This window comes from Macaca fascicularis, chromosome X, assembly GCF_037993035.2.
Source record: "Macaca fascicularis isolate 582-1 chromosome X, T2T-MFA8v1.1".
In the NCBI taxonomy this organism is placed as follows: domain Eukaryota; kingdom Metazoa; phylum Chordata; class Mammalia; order Primates; family Cercopithecidae; genus Macaca; species Macaca fascicularis.
The window spans coordinates 125151554-125171424 of NC_088395.1; the positions used below are offsets into that span (position 1 = coordinate 125151554).

Here is a 19871-nt window from a genome sequence, read left to right on the forward strand (position 1 = left end):
CTTTATAAGGTAACATTGACAGGTTTCAGGGATTAGGACTTGATACATTTGGGTGGCCATTATTTAGCTTCACACAGAGTCCAAAATCTTTGCATACAATTTCAGGAAGATCATGGATTCCAGGTAGGCACATCTGCTCTGGAATTGCATTTCACCACAGATACCTTTCGACAGATATTGGAGACAGGCTCATTTACTTGTTCACAAACCTCGCTACACCTCAGAACCAACCGTAGGGCTGGTTAAAAATACTAAATCAACCCAAATGTCCATCAGTGACAGACTGGATTAAGAAAATGTGGCACATATACACCGTGGAATACTATGCAGCCATGAAAAAGAATGAGCTCATGTCCTTTGTAAGGACATGGATGCAGCTGGGAACCATCATTCTCAGCAAGCTATGGCAAGAACAGAAAACCAAATACCGCATGTTCTCACTCACAGGTGGGAATTGAACAATGAGATCACTTGGACACAGGAAGGGGATCATCACACACCGGGTCCTATTGTTGGGGGGGGCGGGATAGCATTAGGAGATATACCTAATGTAAATGACGAGTTCATGGGTGCAGCACACCAACATGGCACATGTATACATATGTAACAAACCTGCACGTTGTGCACATGTACCTTAGAACTTAAAGTATAATAATAATAATAATAATAAAATACTAAATATAAAACCACACCCCAACCCCTAGTCCTAGTAAATCTGAATTCACCAGAATTGGGGCCCAGAGCCTACATTTCTTTTTTTTCTTTCTTTTTTCTTTTCTTTTTTTTTTTTGAGACGGAGTCTTGCTCCGTCGCCAGGCTGGAGTGCAGAGGTGCGATCTTGGTTCACTGCAACTTCAGCCTCCCAGGTTGGAGCGATTCTCTAGCCTCAGCCTCCCGAGTAGCTGGGATTACAGGCACGCACCACATGCCCAGCTGATATATATATATATATTTTGTATTTTTAGTAGAGACGGGGTTTCACCATGTTGGCCAGGATGGTCTCTATCTCTTGACCTCGTGATCCGTCCGCCTCGGCCTCCCAAAGTGCTGGGATTACAGGTGTGAGCCACCACGCCGGGCCAGAAGACGCATTTCTAACAAGCTCCCCTAAATGACTCTGATGTCTTGCACCCATACTTGAATGGGTATTGATTGAGAGCCTTGTTCTCCAGCTCTCCGCTCTGTTAAATGGACATACTGATACTTCCTTCACAATAAAAGAGGAGATGTCTGTGAAAGCCTGTTTCCGCAATGCACGTGCTAATGCTCTTCCCGCCCCTTCCCCTCTTCCCCCTCTTTCTCCTATACCAAGGTGAAGAGCTTTTATTATTCACTTGATTTTGGACCCAGTTCGTGTTTAATGCACCTGGCCTAAGATGTAGCGTTGAGCCCAGGGAGAAGGGAAGGGTTGGGGGAGGAAGAAAGAGTCGCAAATTCCCGGGTAACAGGCAGATTGGCTCCATAGGTCTAATCAAGCTGCACTTGACGCTCCGCGGGCCTGCTGCGCCCCCGCCCCCTCGGGCGAAAACTCGCCTCTGCCCAAGGCTGTGCCGGGCGTCCGCCCCCGCACTTCGCTGATTGGCCGCACTGGCCCGCTCGTCACGCTCTTTTGTCTCAGCTGGCCCAGGATAAAAGCCGCCGCGGCTGCCTTGGGAACCGCGCTGTCTCGTCTCGGCTACCCCTGGTTGGGCGGCCGTGCGAAGCAGCTCCTTCGGGCAGCCCCTGGTCGCTTAGCGGCCAAGGAGGCTTCAATTCTTTGCCCCCTGCAGGGCGGAGGAGACCAGAAGGCGGAATCTACAGCTGGCGACGCGGGAGCATCAGCTGCCCACCAGCGGAGCACAGGTAAAGAAGGGGGGTGCGATTGCCCGGCGGGGAGAGGGGTGGGGGAAGACCCACCAGTGTTGGGCGGCGCCCCGCTTGGAGAATCGGTGACTGCGAGGCAGGGGTAGGAGTACTCTCTTGGCCCGGCTGCGCTGAGGGAGGAGGTGGGGTTCACCTGGATACTGCGGACTGGGTAAGATTTGCCTGGATTTGGGGGTGGGGGGCAGAGGCGAGGGGTAGCGGTGGGGCGGGGGGGTGGGTAGGAATCTCAAGCTGTTTGCTTCGAACCTCCTTTGCATCTACTCATCTCTTTCTGGGAGGAATATGTGGGTGGGTGTGTCCAACTCCTATTCCCTTTCTCCGTGGCAGGCCATCAAAGCCGCATCTGAACTTCAATTCTGTGCAGCTGATTGCAGAGCTGGTAGGCCGACGGCTTCCTGGGGGAGATGTAATGCTGGGGGTGGGGGGCTGGTCTCTGGCTTATAGTCAGGAGGGGGCAGAGAGAATTTTTCGCCTGGCAACAGCGGAGGTTGTGGGTAGCAGGATGATGGGTGAAGCTGCTACTAACCCTTCCCTTCTCTGGCCTTCTCCGCTGTGGCGCAATCTTGAAACCTCGAGGACCCGGATCTGCGACCCCCTGTGGACAGAGGTTGACCGTACCCGGAGAGGAGCTTTCCCACGGAGGGCACTGGTTGCAGAGGCTGGAAATGAAATAAAGGCGCGCTCTTGTTTCAGAGTTCGTGTAAGAATCTGAGAAATAAAGAGGGAGACGGGGGTGGGGGGCACTTTGAGAAGGGGGTGTGGTTGAGACCAGAGACCATGAGGTTAATGAGATTTTATTTCCACAAATCTGCGATCATTGTACTCTATTTGGAGAGCCCAATATCAGCTCCAGACACTGCTACACCTAGAATTTGAAGCAACAGTTGCCCTCCCTGTTGGAGGACTGGTGGGAGGGATGGATGTGGCTGCAAAAAGCACCTTGCTAGCACGCAGCCATCGGGTAGCTCTGGGAGGTTGTAAGTGCCAGTCTCCTACAGGATTATTTTTAGGGTAGTGGGCAAATATAAAATGTACTGCAGGATATTCAGGTAGGGAGAGAATGCAGCTGCAGCCTGCTCCCTTATTAACCAGCTCCCCTTTCTTTTTTACAGCCCCTGCTGAGATAGGAACGCAGAGCCACCCCCTCTCCTCTCCCGCCTGCAGATTAAGCTTCTCTAAAAAGTCTAGGCATCTTATATTCAGATACCCTATCGTCGTCAGTCATGGCTAGCATCATTGCACGTGTCGGTAACAGCCGGCGGCAGAACGCACCCTTGCCGCCTTGGGCCCATTCCATGCTGAGGTCCCTGGGGAGAAGTCTCGGTCCTATAATGGCCAGCATGGCAGACAGAAACATGAAGTTGTTCTCGGGGAGGGTGGTGCCAGCCCAGGGGGAAGAAACCTTTGAAAACTGGCTGACCCAAGTCAATGGGGTCCTGCCAGATTGGAGTATGTCTGAGGAGGAAAAGCTCAAGCGCTTGATGAAAACCCTTAGGGGCCCTGCCCGCGAGGTCATGCGTGTGCTTCAGGCGACCAACCCTAACCTAAGTGTGGCAGATTTCTTGCGAGCCATGAAATTGGTGTTTGGGGAGTCTGAAAGCAGTGTGACTGCCCATGGTAAATTTTTTAACACCTTACAAGCTCAAGGGGAGAAAACCTCCCTTTACGTGATCCGTTTAGAGGTGCAGCTCCAGAACGCTATTCAGGCAGGCATCATAGCTGAGAAAGATGCAAACCGGACTCGCTTGCAGCAGCTCCTTTTAGGCGGTGAGCTGAGTAGGGACCTCCGACTCAGACTTAAGGATTTTCTCAGGATGTATGCAAATGAGCAGGAGCGGCTTCCCGATTTTCTGGAGTTAATCAGAATGGTAAGGGAGGAAGAGGATTGGGATGATGCTTTTATTAAACGGAAGCGGCCAAAAAGGTCTGAGTCAATGGTGGAGAGGGCAGTCAGCCCTGTGGCGTTTCAGGGCTCCCCACCGATAGTGATCGGCAGTGCTGACTGCAATGTAATAGAGATAGATGATACCCTCGACGACTCCGATGAGGATGTGATCCTGGTGGAGTCTCAGGACCCTCCACTTCCATCCTGGGGTGCCCCTCCCCTCAGAGACAGGGCCAGACTTCAGGATGAAGTGCTGGTCATTGATTCCCCCCACAATTCTAGGGCTCAGTTTCCTTCCACCAGTGGTGGTTCTGGCTATAAGAATAATGGTCCCGGGGAGATGCGTAGAGCCAGGAAGCGAAAACACGCAATCCGCTGTTCCTATTGTGGTGACGAGGGTCACTCAAAAGAAGCCTGTGACAACGAGAGTGACAAGGTCCAGGTTTTTGAGAATTTGATCATCACCCTGCAGGAGCTGACCCATACCGAGATGGAGAGGTCAAGAGGGGCCCTTGGCGAATACATTGACTTCTCTGAGCCACTCTAAGGAACCAGCTCCCAGATTTCAGTGAACCCTTACCTATATTCAGCATCCAGTAGTGGGAAAACTGGGTTGGGGTGGGGGCGGGGCTTCTAACTGCATGAATTAATCCACAAAGTGGCTATCTTTTGGGGTGGAGGAGAAAGGGTCTTGGATACCAGCACATTGGAGGGAGATAGCCTGACCTCTGTCCTTGCTCCTTCTCCCTGCAGCCTACGGGTCTGTTTTCTGTGTGTGCTCACTTCCTTGACAGCTTTATTTTTTGTGAAAGTGGTATAATTTATTGTTAAATCTTTGAACAATAAAAAAGTACAAAAAGTGAAGTACAAATTACCCAAATCTTTCCACCCTTATGTAATCATGGTCAACCCTTTGATGAGTGCCCTTCTAGATATTTCCCTATACCTATGTACCCAGATAGATATATGTATAGATAAAAGTGATGAAATATAAGTGCTGTTCTATACTCTGTATTTTTTCACCAAACAATATATGTTGTGAGCTGCTTTCTATGTCAATAAATATATATATCAGCATCTACCTTATTGTGTCTGTGCTGTTATTTTAGGAAGAAGTAAAAAAATATATAGTAAACTAAAGGGAGTTGTACTCTGAGGTGGAGTTTTTAATCAACCGCATTTTGCAGATGAAAAAAAAAATAAGAAATGGGCTGAGAATATTTCCCAAAGGTAAAAGGACAGAGTCCCCTTACCACAACTAACCTGTCCCTTCGCTCAGAGAGTCAAATTGTGACACCCACTTGTTGACAAAACACCAGTGCTTTCTTCTCTGATATACTCAGGTGTCTGACGGGGGACGGGGGAGTCTGGTGCTGGGGTAATAGCCCAATATGGGGATTCCAGGGGCTTCATTTCTGTTCACTTTGGGGATGGACAGTTCTTCATCTGGGCAGATTCCTTAGATCATTGTTGCTGTTGCTGCCTCTGGACAACGTCCTGGTCACAAGAAGGAATCTCCTGTGGGCTGACACCACCTTCTGCCCCCTCCCCAATTAAGGAAAAGAGAGCAGCCACTCACGGGAGCTCAGCATTAGCAGGCTCAGCTCCTGAGGGTGCAGAACCTCCCCCTGTAAACTCTGAAGCTATGTGCTAGAGGACACCAGCACCCCACGGACTGCAAGTTAGCTTGGGAGGCACGAAAAGCAATATATTTGCTGGGGCATGTGAAGGAACATGGGAATTGGAAAGCCAGGAATCTCCGCACTCTATGTGAGCAGAGCTAAGGGCATTCATGGGAGAGGGAGAGAAAAGAGGGACCACCTCCTTGTCTCATCCTGGAGGGTGATAAAAGAGGACTTGTGTGTGACCTCAGGCCCCAAAGGTCCCTATGTTTCTTGTAGGTGCCTAGGTCCCCATTTTTGCGAGCAGGATGAGGCTGGGGAGTGGGGTGGAGATTGTTGCACTTAAGGCAGGGGTCGAATGTGAAACGAATATGCAGATTTGGGACCCTCAGGGAGTAGGGTCTGCCGGAAATAGGGGCTCAACGGAGCTGAGAGGATAGAGTATGCAGCAGTGAGTGCTGGTGTGTCGGGGAGAAGCACAGGGCTGGATAGGCAGGGGAGAGGAGAGAGTGCTGTGACCAGTCAATTCACAACTACATTGACTGGGACAGGGAGCCTGGGAGATATCATAGACCCTAGGGTTTCAAACCGGTCTCTGGGCCGTGTTGTACCAGAACTGGCTCAGGTTGAAGGTCCCATGGAGGGGTGTCGGGGTTCTGATTATGTTGGCAGTTGATGGCCCACTCAGTGGGGACAAAGGGGGTTCAGGCTGAGGCCCCGAGGAAGGAGTGGTAGCCAGGCACTACAAGAAGTCTTCCCTGGGCTGCCATGCCAAGAACCTGGCGTGAAGTGCTTCTCTTTCCAGTAACAGGCTCTCAGCTACTCCCTGGCTTATGGCCCCTGCTCCACTCATGACCCCACCATTTGACCTTACAACCACCCCCCCCACTGCCCTCCTGGAGCCACATACAGCTGCTGGGGGAGGATGTGGAGGCTCAGTCTCTTGTGGTCTGCCCAGTCTCCCTTCCCTTCTCCCCACAGCATTCAATGTTTACCTTAAGCCTCAGCCTCCTTTACCCTCATGGCCAAAAGGAGACTGGGAGGGCCCTTCTGCCTCTGATCCTTTTTATTTGAGACGGAGTCTCACTCTGTAGCCCAGGCTGGAGTGCAGTGGCATGATCTGGGCTCATCACAACCTCCGCCTCCCGGGTTCAAGCGATTCTTTTGCCTCAGCCTCCAAGTAGCTGGTATTATAGGCGAACGCCATTGTGCCTGGCTAATTTTTGTAGTTTTAGTAGAGATGGGGTTTCGCCATGTTGGCCAGGCTGGTCTTGAACTCCTAACTTCAGGTGATCCGCCCGCCTCAGCCTCCCAAAGTGCTGGGATTACAGGTGTGAGCCACCGTGCCAGGCCTCAGCTTCTGACCCTTTAGCTTAACAAAAACTGAGTCAGGAGCAAAGATCAAGAGGGCCACTCCTTGCATCCTTCTGGGGCATCTCTGGGCCCCTGGCAGCAATCTCAGTCTCTCCAGAGCCAAGAGGGACTCTTTGTGCACCCCCAGATAGGAGGCAGCTCCACCTAGGCCCCCAAAGCCAAAGAAGCCCCCAACACTCTCCAGCTTGCATAGAGTTTAACCCTTAATTCCTCCCTAAATCTACTCCTGGGTGATATCTATCCTTCTCATCTAGTCCAGATTCAAATATTGTTCCATTTCCTGCTCACATTTTTTGGTTTTACTCTATAAACACTTGTTGAGTGATTTGTCCAAAGGCACAGATTATGCTGCTATTTCTTTCTATTACCAGGGGGAGTAGAAAAATGAAAAGAAAAATGAATAAATCCTATCCATACCACTACCTTCCCTTTCACTGGAGTGAGCTTGGATGTTTAGTACAGACCACTGCTTTCACTGCTTTGAAAACCTGTTTTGTGACTCATCCTCTTTCACCCTCCCCCCGCCTTTTTTTTTTTTTTTTTTAACTTTGTGTGACACTGGCTTTTAGTTTATTCAAGAAATATGCATTCTTCCTAATTGGATACCTGGGCATTCAGATCAGATGAATAGAGTTACCTAAAAGGCTGTTAGATAATTTTGTGTCAGATAGCCTTCATTTAAAGATATGGGCTTATTTTCTTCCTTTCTGCCTTCATTCTCATTGGTCGCTATGAGATGAGAAATTGTTATTTCATCTTGTCAGAAGAAACCAGTCTCTGAGTGCCCTTTTACACAATCTCCCCGCTTCCTGGCATCTTGTCCCTCCGTTTCCATGACATCCCTCTCTCACAGTTTCTGTTTCCTGACCTTCTGATGCCCACTTCTCGGTCTCCTTTGCTGAATCTTCTTCTTCTTCCTGATCCTTCCATAATAGTGATACAATAAACATAATTAACATTTTTATTTTTTTGAGACAGGGTCTCGCTCTGTTGCCCAAGCTGGAGTGCAGTGGTGTAATCACGGCTCACTGCAGCCTTGACCTTCCCGGCTCAAGCAATTCTCCCATCTCCCGAATAGCTGGGACCACAGGTGCATGCTACCATGCCCGGTTAATTTTTAAATTTTCAGTAGAGACAGGGTTTTGCCATGTTTTCCAAGCTGGAAAATTGCTATTTTTAAGAGCTTATTGTGTGCCAAACATCCTGTATCAGGCCCTTTGAAGGCGTTGGTTCCTTCAATCCTCATCTTAACCTCATATTGGTATTGCCATTTTTACATATTTTAGATGAGGAAATAAGCTGGAACATTAAGCAGCTCACCTAGGGTCAGGCAGCTAGTTCTTGGTAGAGCCAGAGGTCACATTCCTGGGGACTGGCCCCAAAACCTATAATTCTCTTTTCTTTCTTTCTTTCTTTCTTTCTTTCTTTCTTTCTTTCTTTCTTTCTTTCTTTCTTTCTTTCTTTCTTTCTTTCTTTCTTTCTTTCTTTCTTTCTTTTCCTCTTTCTTTCTTTCTTTCTTTCTCTCTCTCTCTCTTTCTCTCTCTCTCTCTCTCTCTCTCTCTCTCTTTGAGATGGAGTCTCGCTCTGTCACCCAGGCTGGAGTACAGTGGGGTGATCTCGGCTCACTGCAGGCTCCGACTCCCAGGTTTACATCATTCTCCTGCCTCAGCCTCCTGAGCAGGTGGGACTACAGGCGCCTGCCACCATGCCCGGCTAATTTTTTTTTTTTTGTATTTTTAGTAGAGACGGGTTTTCACCATGTTAGCCAGGATGGTCTCGATCTCCTGATCTCATGATTCACCTGCCTCAGCCTCCCAAAGCGCTGGGATTACAGGCGTGAGCCAACGCACCGGGCCCAAAGCCTATACATCTTACATGTCTCTCATGTTCACAGCACTCTATCATGTAGGTGTTATTATCTGCATGTGACATGTAACGAAATTGAGGTTTGTAAATTCGGGATAATAAGGCCTGCCTTTCCAGGTGTGCCCTTTATATGAGTGATTAACACAGGGTTGGTCCATTGTAGACTTCCATTCAAGAAATGGCAGCTACTGGGCCTCTGCTGAAATGCATTACTCTGCTACTGAACTAAGGGCAGGAAAAGTTAAATGCTGTCCATGCCATGCATACAGTGCTTATTCAGTGTTAATCTAAGGATGTGACAGTCTGGTTTCAGGAGCTACACTGAACTTGGCCCCTGACAGGCACAAGAGTGGATTCAGAAATGCCTAAGAGTTTAATAATGATGGCAATAGGACGATAAGGGAGTACTTAGTGAATGTTGAAGTAGATTCCTTGGACAGGAATGACAGTAGCTCACCCCTATCCCCTACACGTGGTTTGTATGTTCCCAGGGAATTTCTCTTTCCCCCACAAGTCAGAGGCACCGCTATCTTTTCAGATAGCTTAAGACTAGCAACGTCTTCCTCCACCAAAACCATTCCCCTTAGCAACAGATGGGAGCGAGGGATGAGTGGTGCTGATCTCAGAGTGACACAGAGGTTCCCCCATGCATGGTAGGAAGGAGGCATGCCTCAGGTCTGAGGATTCCTTTACAATTCAGGTAACCCTGAAATCCTGCCACTGCCAGGGTTCTCAGGGGCAGGATAAAAGGAGGCAGCAAGACTGTCTCTGGGTCTTGAGTTATCATCCTAGCAGGAAATATGTATGGATCCTTAGCTGCAGCAGCTCATTGCAGACCAGAGATGACAACTTAGGTTGGCCTCACACAAATTCTCCTTCCAGATATGTAACATGTTCACCATCTCCATTTTACAGACAAGGACATTGAGGCACACACAGTTATTGTCACTTGCCTAAGATTACACGGATAGTAAGGGTTGGGGCTGGAATTGAACTTCAGATCTGCCTCTCTCCAGAGCCAGAAGTCTTTACAGTTATACTATAAAGTCCTTCCTAATGGGTACAATATATCTGATCATTCTATCGATTGCATCCTGGCAACCAATTTCTAATTGCCATACTCACAACCAAAAGCCTGCACAGTAGCATAGCCTCGGTCTCATTTCTTTTATTAAACAAGACAGAAAAAAAAAATGATCAGTTTAGGAAAGCTCCTTCTTAGAGCCTGTAACCATCTTCTCTTCATATTTATTTTTATATACAATTTCTGGGATAAGATAGTAAAAATAACAAACTGTTGATGAGGATGTGGACAAGCAGTCTCTATCCCACACTGCTGGTAGGACTGAGGATTGAGGCATTCTTGCTGGAAGGCTGACCAGGAAATGCATCGAAGGCTGAAATATAAAAATCTCTGGATCCAACAGTATGATCTGCTGACACTGATGCTGAGAACATAGCTGAACAAGTGTAAAAACTTTTTTTGAACAAAGATGTTTACCCTAGTTTATTTTGTGTAATAGTGGAAAACAGGAAACAAGTTAAAAGACCATAAGTAACACTTGGGTGAATAAATTAGGCTTCATACTTGCAAGACAATGCTCTGCATTTACAGCTCTCAGTGTGCCTTCAGATCATTGAGTCTAATGGGAAAAAATTAAATGTGGTCACTCTAAGAATGGGCTTAAAACACCAGGCCATCTGTGTTCTCTCTGACCCCCAGTGTGCTGCTCCATCAGTCTGGAACTCTTTTCACCTGGCAAAACCCTTGTCAAACTTCAAGTATCCTCTTATCTGGCACTCCCTTGGGCCAGCTTGCCCTGACCCTGCTAAAACTCATTCCCCGAATCTTAGGTAGCATTTATCATTTTATTGTAATTGCTTGTATAACTAGCTGTCTTCTCCACTAGGCTTTTATCCTCCTAAGCTTAGTACAATGTTGTTGGGGCATCTTGACACAGACTTCAGGCACGCTCCCACCTCACCGGTTTGCACTGGTTGTTCTCATTGTTCCTCCAAATAGCCCTGTGCCTTAATCATTCCCCATGTTCCCGTACTTGCTCAAATGCCATCTTCTTATTGAAGCTGACCCTGAACATCCTGTTTAAAACAGCACATCTGATCATCAGCACTCCAAATTCTCTCTTGCCTGCTCTATTTTTCCATCACGTGCCTTTCTTCTAGTATACTGCATAATTTACTGACTTATATTGTACATTGGTGTCTCTCCCCACCAGACTCAACGACAGCAGACATTCTAGATAACTGCAGCATCACCAGCTCCTGCAACACTCCCTGGAACAGAGCGTATTCTCAATAAATATTTGTGGGTGGAATGAACAAAGTGCCTGGCACACAGTAGGCACTCAGTGAATGCCAGCCTTTGTTATTGCCTCCTACCTGGAACAAGTGCTGCCAGAGAGGAGATAGTCAATGAGAGAATAGTGCACATTGCTGAGCCACCACCCACCTAGCCGATGAAATCAGAAACCTGGAAGACATTCTATATCCATTACTTGGTTCTCACTTCCCCCAGGGTATCACTTATTAGTTGGACCATTCACTCCTAGCATGGCAGAAAGTGGGGAATGGGTTTCTTTGTAGCTTCATCTATGTCACATCATCAAACTTTGGGTTTAAGAGTTTCAAATCCCCAGGCCGGGCCTGGTGACTCACGCCTGCAATCCCAGCACTTCGGGAGGCCAACGCGGGCGGATCACGAGGTCAGGAGATCGAGACCATCCTGGCTAACACGATAAAACCCCGTCTCTACTAAACATACAAAAAATTAGTCAGGCGTGTGGCGGGCACCTGTAGTCCCAGCTACTCGGGAGGCTGAGGAAGGAGAATGGCGTGAACCCAGGAGGCGGAGCTTGCAGTGAGATGAAATTGCATCACTGTACTCCAGCCTGGACAGAGTAAGACTCCGTCTCAAAAAAAAAAAAAAAAAAAAAAAAAAAGAGTTTCAAATCCCCAGTCATCCCATGTGAATTTGTTTTGTAATCCCATGGGCATTTGCAAGATGCCCCAACAACATTGTGCTAGCACAGGGGATATAAGCCTGATAATAACTCATAGGTTCTGAAGCTAAACTGCCCAGATCTGAAGCCCAGTCCCAGCATTTACTAGTTGTGATCCCAGTCAAGGTGTTTACCCTCTCTGTACTTCAGTTGCCTGTCTCTAAAATGGGGACAATAACAGTACCTATCTTAGAGAGTAGTTGTAAGAAATAAACAAGTTACTATATGTGAAACACATATTACAATGCCTGGAAACAGGCAAAAGCTCTATAAATGTTAACTACCATAAGCCATTATCATTTAATAAATATGAATGCCTATAGGCACGAGTTTGAGGAATGAAAAAGAGGGAAGTGGAGACATTAAATTTATGTTTTTCTTTACCCAACTCATGAAATATGGGGAGATCAGAGACAGGTTAATATAGCTAAAGACAACCGCGGGGTCAATTCAAGCATGATACTTCCTTTATTAATCCCCATTTCCTGGAAAGTTGCCCAGTCCTTCCTTTTCTGCTCCTATGTAGACTTTCACCATAATACATATAAAACTGTCACAAAGGCTGGGCGCAGTGGCTCATGCCTGTAATCCCAGCACTTTGGGAGGCTGAGGTGGGTGGATCACCTGAGGTCAGGAGTTCAAGACCAGCCTGGCCAACATGGTGAAACCCCGTCTCTACTAAAAATACAAAAAATTAGCTGGGCATGGTAGTGGGTGCCTATAATCCCAGCTACTCGGGAGGCTGAGGAAGGAGAATCGCTTGAACCCGGGAGGTGGAGGTTGCCGTGAGCTGAGATCGCGCCATTGCATTTCAGTCTGGGCAATAAGAGTGAAACTCCATCTCAAAACAAAACAAAACAAAACAAAAAAACCTGTCACAAAAACATGTTTGTTTTGTTATTTACTCATGTGTATAATATCCACAACATTCATTTTTGCATGTCTTTTCTCTATCCTAGAATCCAGGCTCCTTGAGTGCTGGGGCTATGTCTTATTTGACTTTATAAAAGGATTTCTTTGTTAGTGCTTTATTTTTAGAATATGTTCACATGCTTTAAGTAAGGAAAACCACTAAAGAGAGAAAGACAAGGAAATGGCTAAATTCCTTAAAAATATGAAGGTACCCAGGTTTGGGGATGGTAACTGACCAGGAAGGCATTTTTTTTTTTTTTTTTTTTCTGGAGACAGTGTCTCACTCTGGAGCCCAGGATGGAGTGCAGTGGCGCAATCATGGCTCACTGCAGCCTTGACTTCCCGGGCTCAGGTGATTCTCCCACCTTTGCCTCCAGAGTAGCTGGGACCACAGGCATGTGCCACCACACCCAACTAATTTTTGTATTTTTGGGGTAGAGACACGGTTTTACCATGTTGCCTTGGCTGGTCTCAAACTCCTGGACTCAAGCGATCTGTCCACCTCGGCCTCCCAAAGTGCTAGGATTACAAGTGTGAGCCACTGCAACCGGCCCATTTTATCATTTGACTGGGGTTTTGGGAAAGTATGAAGAGGTTAAGAAGGGAAGCTAAGGAAAATCATAGCTAGTAGTCCCAACTTCCTCTATAAATTTTAACATAAGACATCTCCAAGAGACTATGCTTAACCGAGGGAGTAGAATTTGGTGAAGTCTCCTTGAATGTGCCTAACTTCAACTCCTTTTCATGAACATTTTCACCACGTATTGCAATTTCCCTGCAGTTACTATTCTCTTCCAAAGAGCAGTACTATACAGAGTATTCTAGATGTCATCAGATCCATATAGTGGGACTAGCACCTTCTTCAAATGGAAATAATAGTCTCAATCACATAGTGTTGTAAAAATTACGTGAAAAATTTAAAAGAAAATAACTGTCTTGAAAAATATGAGGGTTTTGGGTACTTTGTGCTATTTTCCTTCTATTAAGGAACAAACAAGAGAGATAATAGGACCGGGCTGGCTCAGGCCTGTAATCCCATCAATTTGGGAGGCCAAGGCACACAGATCACTTGAGGTCAGGAGTTTGAGACCAGTCTGGCCAACATGGTGAAATCCTGTCTCTATTAAAAAAAAAAAAATTAGTAGGGCATGGTAATGTACGCCTGTAATCCTAGCTACTTGGGAGGCTGAGGCAGGAGAATAAATTGAACCTGGGAGGCAGAGGTTGCAGTGAGCTGAGATCGCACCACTGCACTCCAGCCTGGGTGACAGCCTAAGACCCCGTCTCAATTAAAAAAAAAAAAAAGATAACAATAAATATGATTTTCAATCACTATGTATTGAACAGGTCAATAATATAGTAAGAATTCTTAATCCCATTTAAGAGAAGATCAATGAGTCTCAGCAAAAGATAGTAACAGGACTAAGGTCATACAGTCAGTAAGTGAATGGTAAGTTGGGCAGCTCCAAAGCCTGTGAGCTTTCCATCACATATTTTAAGGAAAATACTGACATTGCTTAGAAAAACTGAATCATAATGGAAGATTAGTTTTTGGGGCAGGAGAAATAAGCAGATATGAATATTTGACCAATTTCCTATTCATCAAGCACGGGGCAAAGCTGTTTGAAAAACTGTAAGTAAAGGAACTTAAATTTTACTAGTGGGAACATGGTAGAGGTTTTTTTTGTTGTTTGTTTCTTTGTTTTTTGAGACCGTCTTGCTGTGTCGCCCAGGCTGGAGTGCAGTGGCACGATCTTGGCTCACTGCAAGCTCTGCCTCCCAGGTTCACGTCATTCTCCTGCCTCAGCCTCCCCAGTAGTTGGGACTACTGGCGCCCGCCACCACGCATGGCTAATTTTTTGTATTTTTAATAGGGTTGGGGTTTCACCGTGTTAGCCAGGATGGTCTCTATTTCCTGACCTCGTGATACGCCTGCCTCGGTCTCCCAAAGTGCTGGAATTACAGGCGTGAGTCACTGCGCCTGGCCAGAGATTGGTTTTAAATATCCTGGGTGGACCAAGATCTAATTTTGGCTCAGGAAAATATAACTTAAGATAGAATCTTGGGGCTGGTTATGGTGGCTCATGCCTATAATCCCAGCACTTTGGGAGGCTGAGGCAGGAGGATTGCTTGAGCCCAGGAGTTCAAGGCCAGCCTGTGAAATACAGTGAGACACCATCTCTACAAAAAAACTTAAAAATTAGCCCGGCATGGGCCGGGCACGGTGGCTCACGTCTGTAATCCCAGCACTTTGAGAGGCCGAGGCAGGCGGATCACTAGGTCAGGAGATCGAGACCATCCTGGCTAACGCGGTGAAACCTCGTCTCTACTAAAAATACAAAAAAAATTAGCCAGGCATGGTGGCGGGCGCCTATAGTCCTAGCTACTCAGGAGGCTGAGGCAGGAGAATGGTGTGAACCCGGGAGGTGGAGCTTGCAGTGAGCTGAGATCATGCCACTGCACTCCAACCTGGGCGACAAAGTGAGACTCCGTCTCAAAAAAAAAAAAAAAAAAATTAGCCCAGCATGGCGATGCATGCCTGTGGTCTCAGCTACTTGTAGGGGCTGAAGCAGGAGAATAGATTGAGCCCAGGAGGTCAAGGCTACAGTGAGCCAAGATCATGCCACTGCACTTTGGTCTGGGCAACAGAATGGGACCAATGTCTCAAAAAAAAAAAAAAAAAAAAAAAAAAAAAAGAATCTTGGCCAAGTGCGGTGGCTCATGCTTGTAATCTCAACACTTTGGGAGGCCCAGGCAGGAGAATTACATGAGGCCAGGAGTTCGTGGTTGCAGTGAATTGTGATGTCTGAACCTGGGCAACAGAATGAGACTATCTCTAAAAAAAAAAAAAAAAAAGAAAATAAAAGACATGTAAACGTTTTCCTTCTCTGTTTGCCAGAATGTTTGTAAAACTATTTTGTTTATTAAGTAGTTTTAGGTTTGTTATAAAAGTTGAATATTTAGAATGTCACAAAAGTATGCAAAATATCTTTAATATTTAAATAATCATAAAAGTATATAGTAAAAAAATAAATCATAGGTAAACACTGAATATTTGGCATGTTTCTTTTATTTCTTTTTATTTCTTTGTTATTTTTTGAAGACAGAGTCTGGCTCTCTCACCCAGGCTGGAGTGTAGTGGCACCGTCTCAGCTCACTGCAACCTCTGCCTCCTGGGCTCAAGCCATCCTCCCAACTCAGCCTCCCAAGTAGCTGGGGCTACCGGCATGTGCCACCACACCTGGTTAATTTTTGCAGTTTTAGTAGAGATGGGGTTTTGCCATGTTGCCCAAGCTAATCTTAAACTCCTGGACTCAAGAGATCCTCCCACCTCAGCCTCCCAAAGTGCTGAGATTACAGGTGTGAGCCACCATGCCTAGCCTGGCATATTTCTTTTAAATCTTTTTTCTAACCCTGTGAATGTAGATACATGTATAATTTACTTTATTGGGATTGTACTCTCTAAAAAGGGAGTTTTACATACAAAGTATTTATAAAATTGTTTTTGTTCTTTTTCTAATGACAAATGTGATAATATTGAGAGCAAAATTAAAGATTATTTGTCAAAAAAGAGGAGTAAGGGGGTAAAGCCAGAGCAAATATAAAAACATACTAATAAAAAACTATAATAAACACTGTGTTGTTACTGGCTGACAAATACCCATCATAAATTGTAATAAATATGACTCTTTTCCTAGAAAAAGCAAGAGAATAGATGGAAACACAGCTGAAAATAAAACAATGAGGGACAATAACATAAAAGTGAACGACTTAGGAGAAGAAAATGATACCACGCTTTTGAGTGCACCTGTTAGAAGATTTGAATGAATGGAGAAAACTTAAGCTTAACTGGAGGGTGGTGGGCCTGGTGGCTGGGGCAAAGAGGAAGATATCACCATGAAATCATCCAGGCCCCAACCATATCATAGGCTAACCTCACCATTACAGTGCAGTGACCTCTTGCTCAGTATGTGAAGTAGTTCACTGGGAATGAAACAAGTGTGAGGCCCAGCTTGGTGGCTCGCGCCTGTAATCCCAGCACTTTGGGAGGCCAAGGCAGGTGGATCACTTGAGGTCACGAGTTCAAGCCCAGCCTGGACAACATGGTGAGACCTCGTCTCCACTAAAAATACAAAACGTAGCCAGGTGTGGTGGCATGTGTCTGTAATCCCAAGTACTTGGGAGGCTGAGGCAGGAGAATTGCTTGAACCTGGGAGGCGGAGGTTGCAGTTAGCCAAGATCATGCCACTGCAATCCAGCCTGGGTGACAGCCGTGCAAATGCTTAGCTAATTATTCCAACACCATTAATTGAATTAGTGGGAGGATCGCTTGAGGCCAGTAGTTGGAGACCAACCTGAGCAATAGAGCAAGACCCCATCTCTAAAAAAATACAAATCAAATGCTGGCTCCCCATATATCACCAATGCACCGAATGATATGATGAAGCTGCATTTATTGCTTCCCTCACTATGGGAGAACACCACTTCGTGAAGCTTTAGCAGTGCTTCAGACAGGAAAAGAAAGATCAGAATTTACTGAGAAATGAAAAATGGGCTTAAGGCGGTGAGTCTTTCAATGTCGGGATTTGACTGGGATTGGGTAAGAACCACGAGATACCAACATTCTAGGATTGGTGTTAACAGCAAGAGGAGGATTTTAATGAGAGGCATTCAAAAAATTTTAGAGTGCAAACTGTTGGTGCTGTCCATTGACAAGTTGATGGGTCTTTGCGGAAGATCCTGTAATGCAGAAACCATTTGCCTGCAGAGAACGTTCTGGAAAAGTAATGCGAATGAAGACAGTGGACTAGCAAAGTCCTTTTATGTAGATGCTAACGTGGGGTTTTTGATTCTCAGTGTCCAGACCGAGTTTGGGGATAGACAGTTTTAATTTCCATATACATACATTTTTTAATGGACAGTGCACCTTAGGCACATGTTTATTTTATAGTGTCAAAATCCTTTCATTTCTCGAAGGTGTTTGAGACCTGAGTTAGTTGCTAAACTAGCTAGTTTAAAGCTAAACAAGTAGCTTTAACCTGTCTGCTAAAACCTTCAGGTGGATTATTTCATTTGATCCTCACAAACACCTGTGAATCCTCACAAATACTTCACCATTATTGTCCCTATTTTATAGAAGAGGACAATGAGACTCAGAAGTAATAATTAGTTCACAATCTCGGGGCTACAAATACATGTTTTCAGGAACATCAGCAAAACCCTCTTAATCAAACAAACAAACGTAAACTCCAAAACCCTGCCTTATTCTTCTGTTTTTGCACAAGGGAGCTGGAATCCAGGTTCAAGATAATTATCTGGCCATTCTGTCTTCGCAGGGGTTCTTTTCCATTTCGGGGGAAGGGAGGAAAGGGTGGAAGCCGCTTCCACCCACTACAGTTCGGGCTTGGGTCAGCTCCCTAGGTGTCGCGGAGCGCGCCCCGGTGCCACCGACGGGGCCATTTCCGCCGCGGAGGCCGAGACAGCGCCGCCGGCTCGCGAAGGGTCCAGCTGACCGGCAGGCTCGCGCTCGCGGCGCCAGCTCTATTCTCTTCTGGTCACCAGGGGGCGCCAGAAGCAATGGCGTGTCCCGAAAGGGACGGCGGCCACGTGACAGGGGGGTCACGCGCAGGGTCGTGGGGGACCGCCTGGGGATTCCCGGACGGCTGCCAGGAGTGAGCGGCAAAGTGCCGAGCCGGCTTGGGCTGCTTTCCTCCCTCCACCGCCTGCTCGCTTCGTCGTGCGCGGGCCGGACGGTGGGGCTGCAGCGGCGAAAGCGACTGAAGTTCCGGAGCAGTCGCATGAGCTTACCGGTTACCAGGAGGCCCCGGGAACAGACACCTCACCCTGACATTGTGGCAGGTTTGGCCCTTCCCGCAATGCAACAAAGGAAGGACTTTGTTCCAGCCTTTCCCCTAGCCAGGAGAGGTGCTGTTAAATCCCATTGTGCCTCCCCACTGGCCTTGGAGAGATGAGCTTTCCCCTGTAGTACCCCAGGGGACAGGTCGACGGGATGGACTTTGTATCTCTTGGCTGATCTGGTCGGACATCCTTGCCCAAACATCCTTGCCCAATAAGAACTTACCCAGTTGCCCACCCTCCAAAAAAAGGAGAAAAATCAAATCAGTAATTTGATCGATCATTTTCATAGATATGCTGTAATAGAACAATTCACCTGGTTGTGAACTGGGCTGGGCAGTTTCAAGACCTGAGTTTGTTAACTGACTAGTTTCTTGCTTGGTGTAGAGGCCTTAGGCACTCTCACACTTAAACTGGCAGAGAGGCTAGGGACTATCTAGACTACACACTGGCGTCACTCAACTGGAAACACGTTTTACACCTCAAGACATCCTACAATTTCACAAACTGAGATGCTGGCTGTGATGTCTATGCAGCACAGCCCCAAGTCCCAACCGACAGAAATGGCTCAGAAACTTAATTCACCACGGTTCTTTTTTTCTTTTTTTTTTTTTTGAGACAGAGTCTTGTTCTGTGGCCCAGGCTGGAGTGCAATGGCGCGATCTCAGCTCACTGCAACCTCCGCCTCCTGGGTTCAAGCAATTCTCCCGCCTCAGCCTCCTGAGTAGCTGGCCACAAGACCCGGCTAGTTTTTGTATTTTTTAGTAGAGATGGGGTTTCACCATATCACCAGGCTAGTCTTGAACTCCTGACCTCAAGTAATCAGCCCACCTGGGCCTCTCAAAGTGCTGGGATTACAGGCGTGAGCCACCGCGCCCGGCCTCACCACGATTTTTTTTTTTTTTTGAGACAGAGTCTGGAGTGCAGTGGCACGATCTCGGCTCACTGCAACCTCTGCCTCCCGGGTTCAATCAGTTCTCCTGTCTCTACCTCCTGAGTAGCTGAAATTACAGGCATGCCACCACCACGCCCGGCTAATTTTTGTATTTTTAGTAGAGACGGGGTTTCAAGATGTTGGCTAGGCTGGTCTCGAACTCCTGACCTCAGGTGATCTACCCGCCTCGGCCTCCCAAAGTGCTGGGATTACAGGTGTGAACCACTACCACCAGCCTCACCACGGTTCTTAATAGAAGTAGTCTATTTGAGGAAAAATGGTTAATTTGTAAAGAAACTGAATAATGTAATAGATTGAGGAATTTTTTTCCCAGCCTTGTTCTTTATATACCATCAAATCCACTGATTTTAAGTGTACAATTTAAAAAATAAATTTAGCCAGAAGTGGTAGCGCACACCTGTAGTCCCAGCTACTTGGAGGCTGAGGTGGGAGGATCACTTGAGTCAGGGAGGTCAAGGCTGCAGTGAGCTGTGATTGTGCCACTGCACTCCAGTCTGGGTGACAGATCAAGACCCTGT

At 46.8% G+C, this 19871-nt stretch overlaps 2 protein-coding genes across 2 annotated transcripts in view; both read left to right on the plus strand.

Moving 5' to 3' along the window:
* The first annotated feature begins 1658 nt into the window (after positions 1-1658).
* On the plus strand, positions 1659-4829 carry ZCCHC12 (zinc finger CCHC-type containing 12). Its single transcript, XM_005594444.3, has 4 exons — positions 1659-1842; positions 2191-2242; positions 2440-2563; positions 2976-4829. Exon 4 carries the CDS (start codon positions 3087-3089, stop codon positions 4293-4295), a length of 1209 nt encoding a protein of 402 aa, XP_005594501.1. The 5' UTR covers positions 1659-1842; positions 2191-2242; positions 2440-2563; positions 2976-3086; the 3' UTR covers positions 4296-4829.
* A 12289-nt stretch (positions 4830-17118) lies between these two features.
* LOC135969112 (uncharacterized) overlaps positions 17119-19871 on the plus strand; it is a 93594-nt gene continuing 90841 nt past the window's right edge. The window contains exons 1-2 of the mRNA XM_065537913.1: positions 17119-17142; positions 17828-18401. Of these exons, the coding sequence (XP_065393985.1) occupies positions 17119-17142; positions 17828-18401 (598 nt within the window). The remainder of the gene's footprint in view (positions 17143-17827; positions 18402-19871) is intronic.

Coding starts and splice junctions, on each gene's coding strand:
- ZCCHC12 (XM_005594444.3), top strand. CDS start 3,087: ATGGCTAGCATCATTGCACGTGTCGGTAACAGCCGGCGGCAGAACGCA.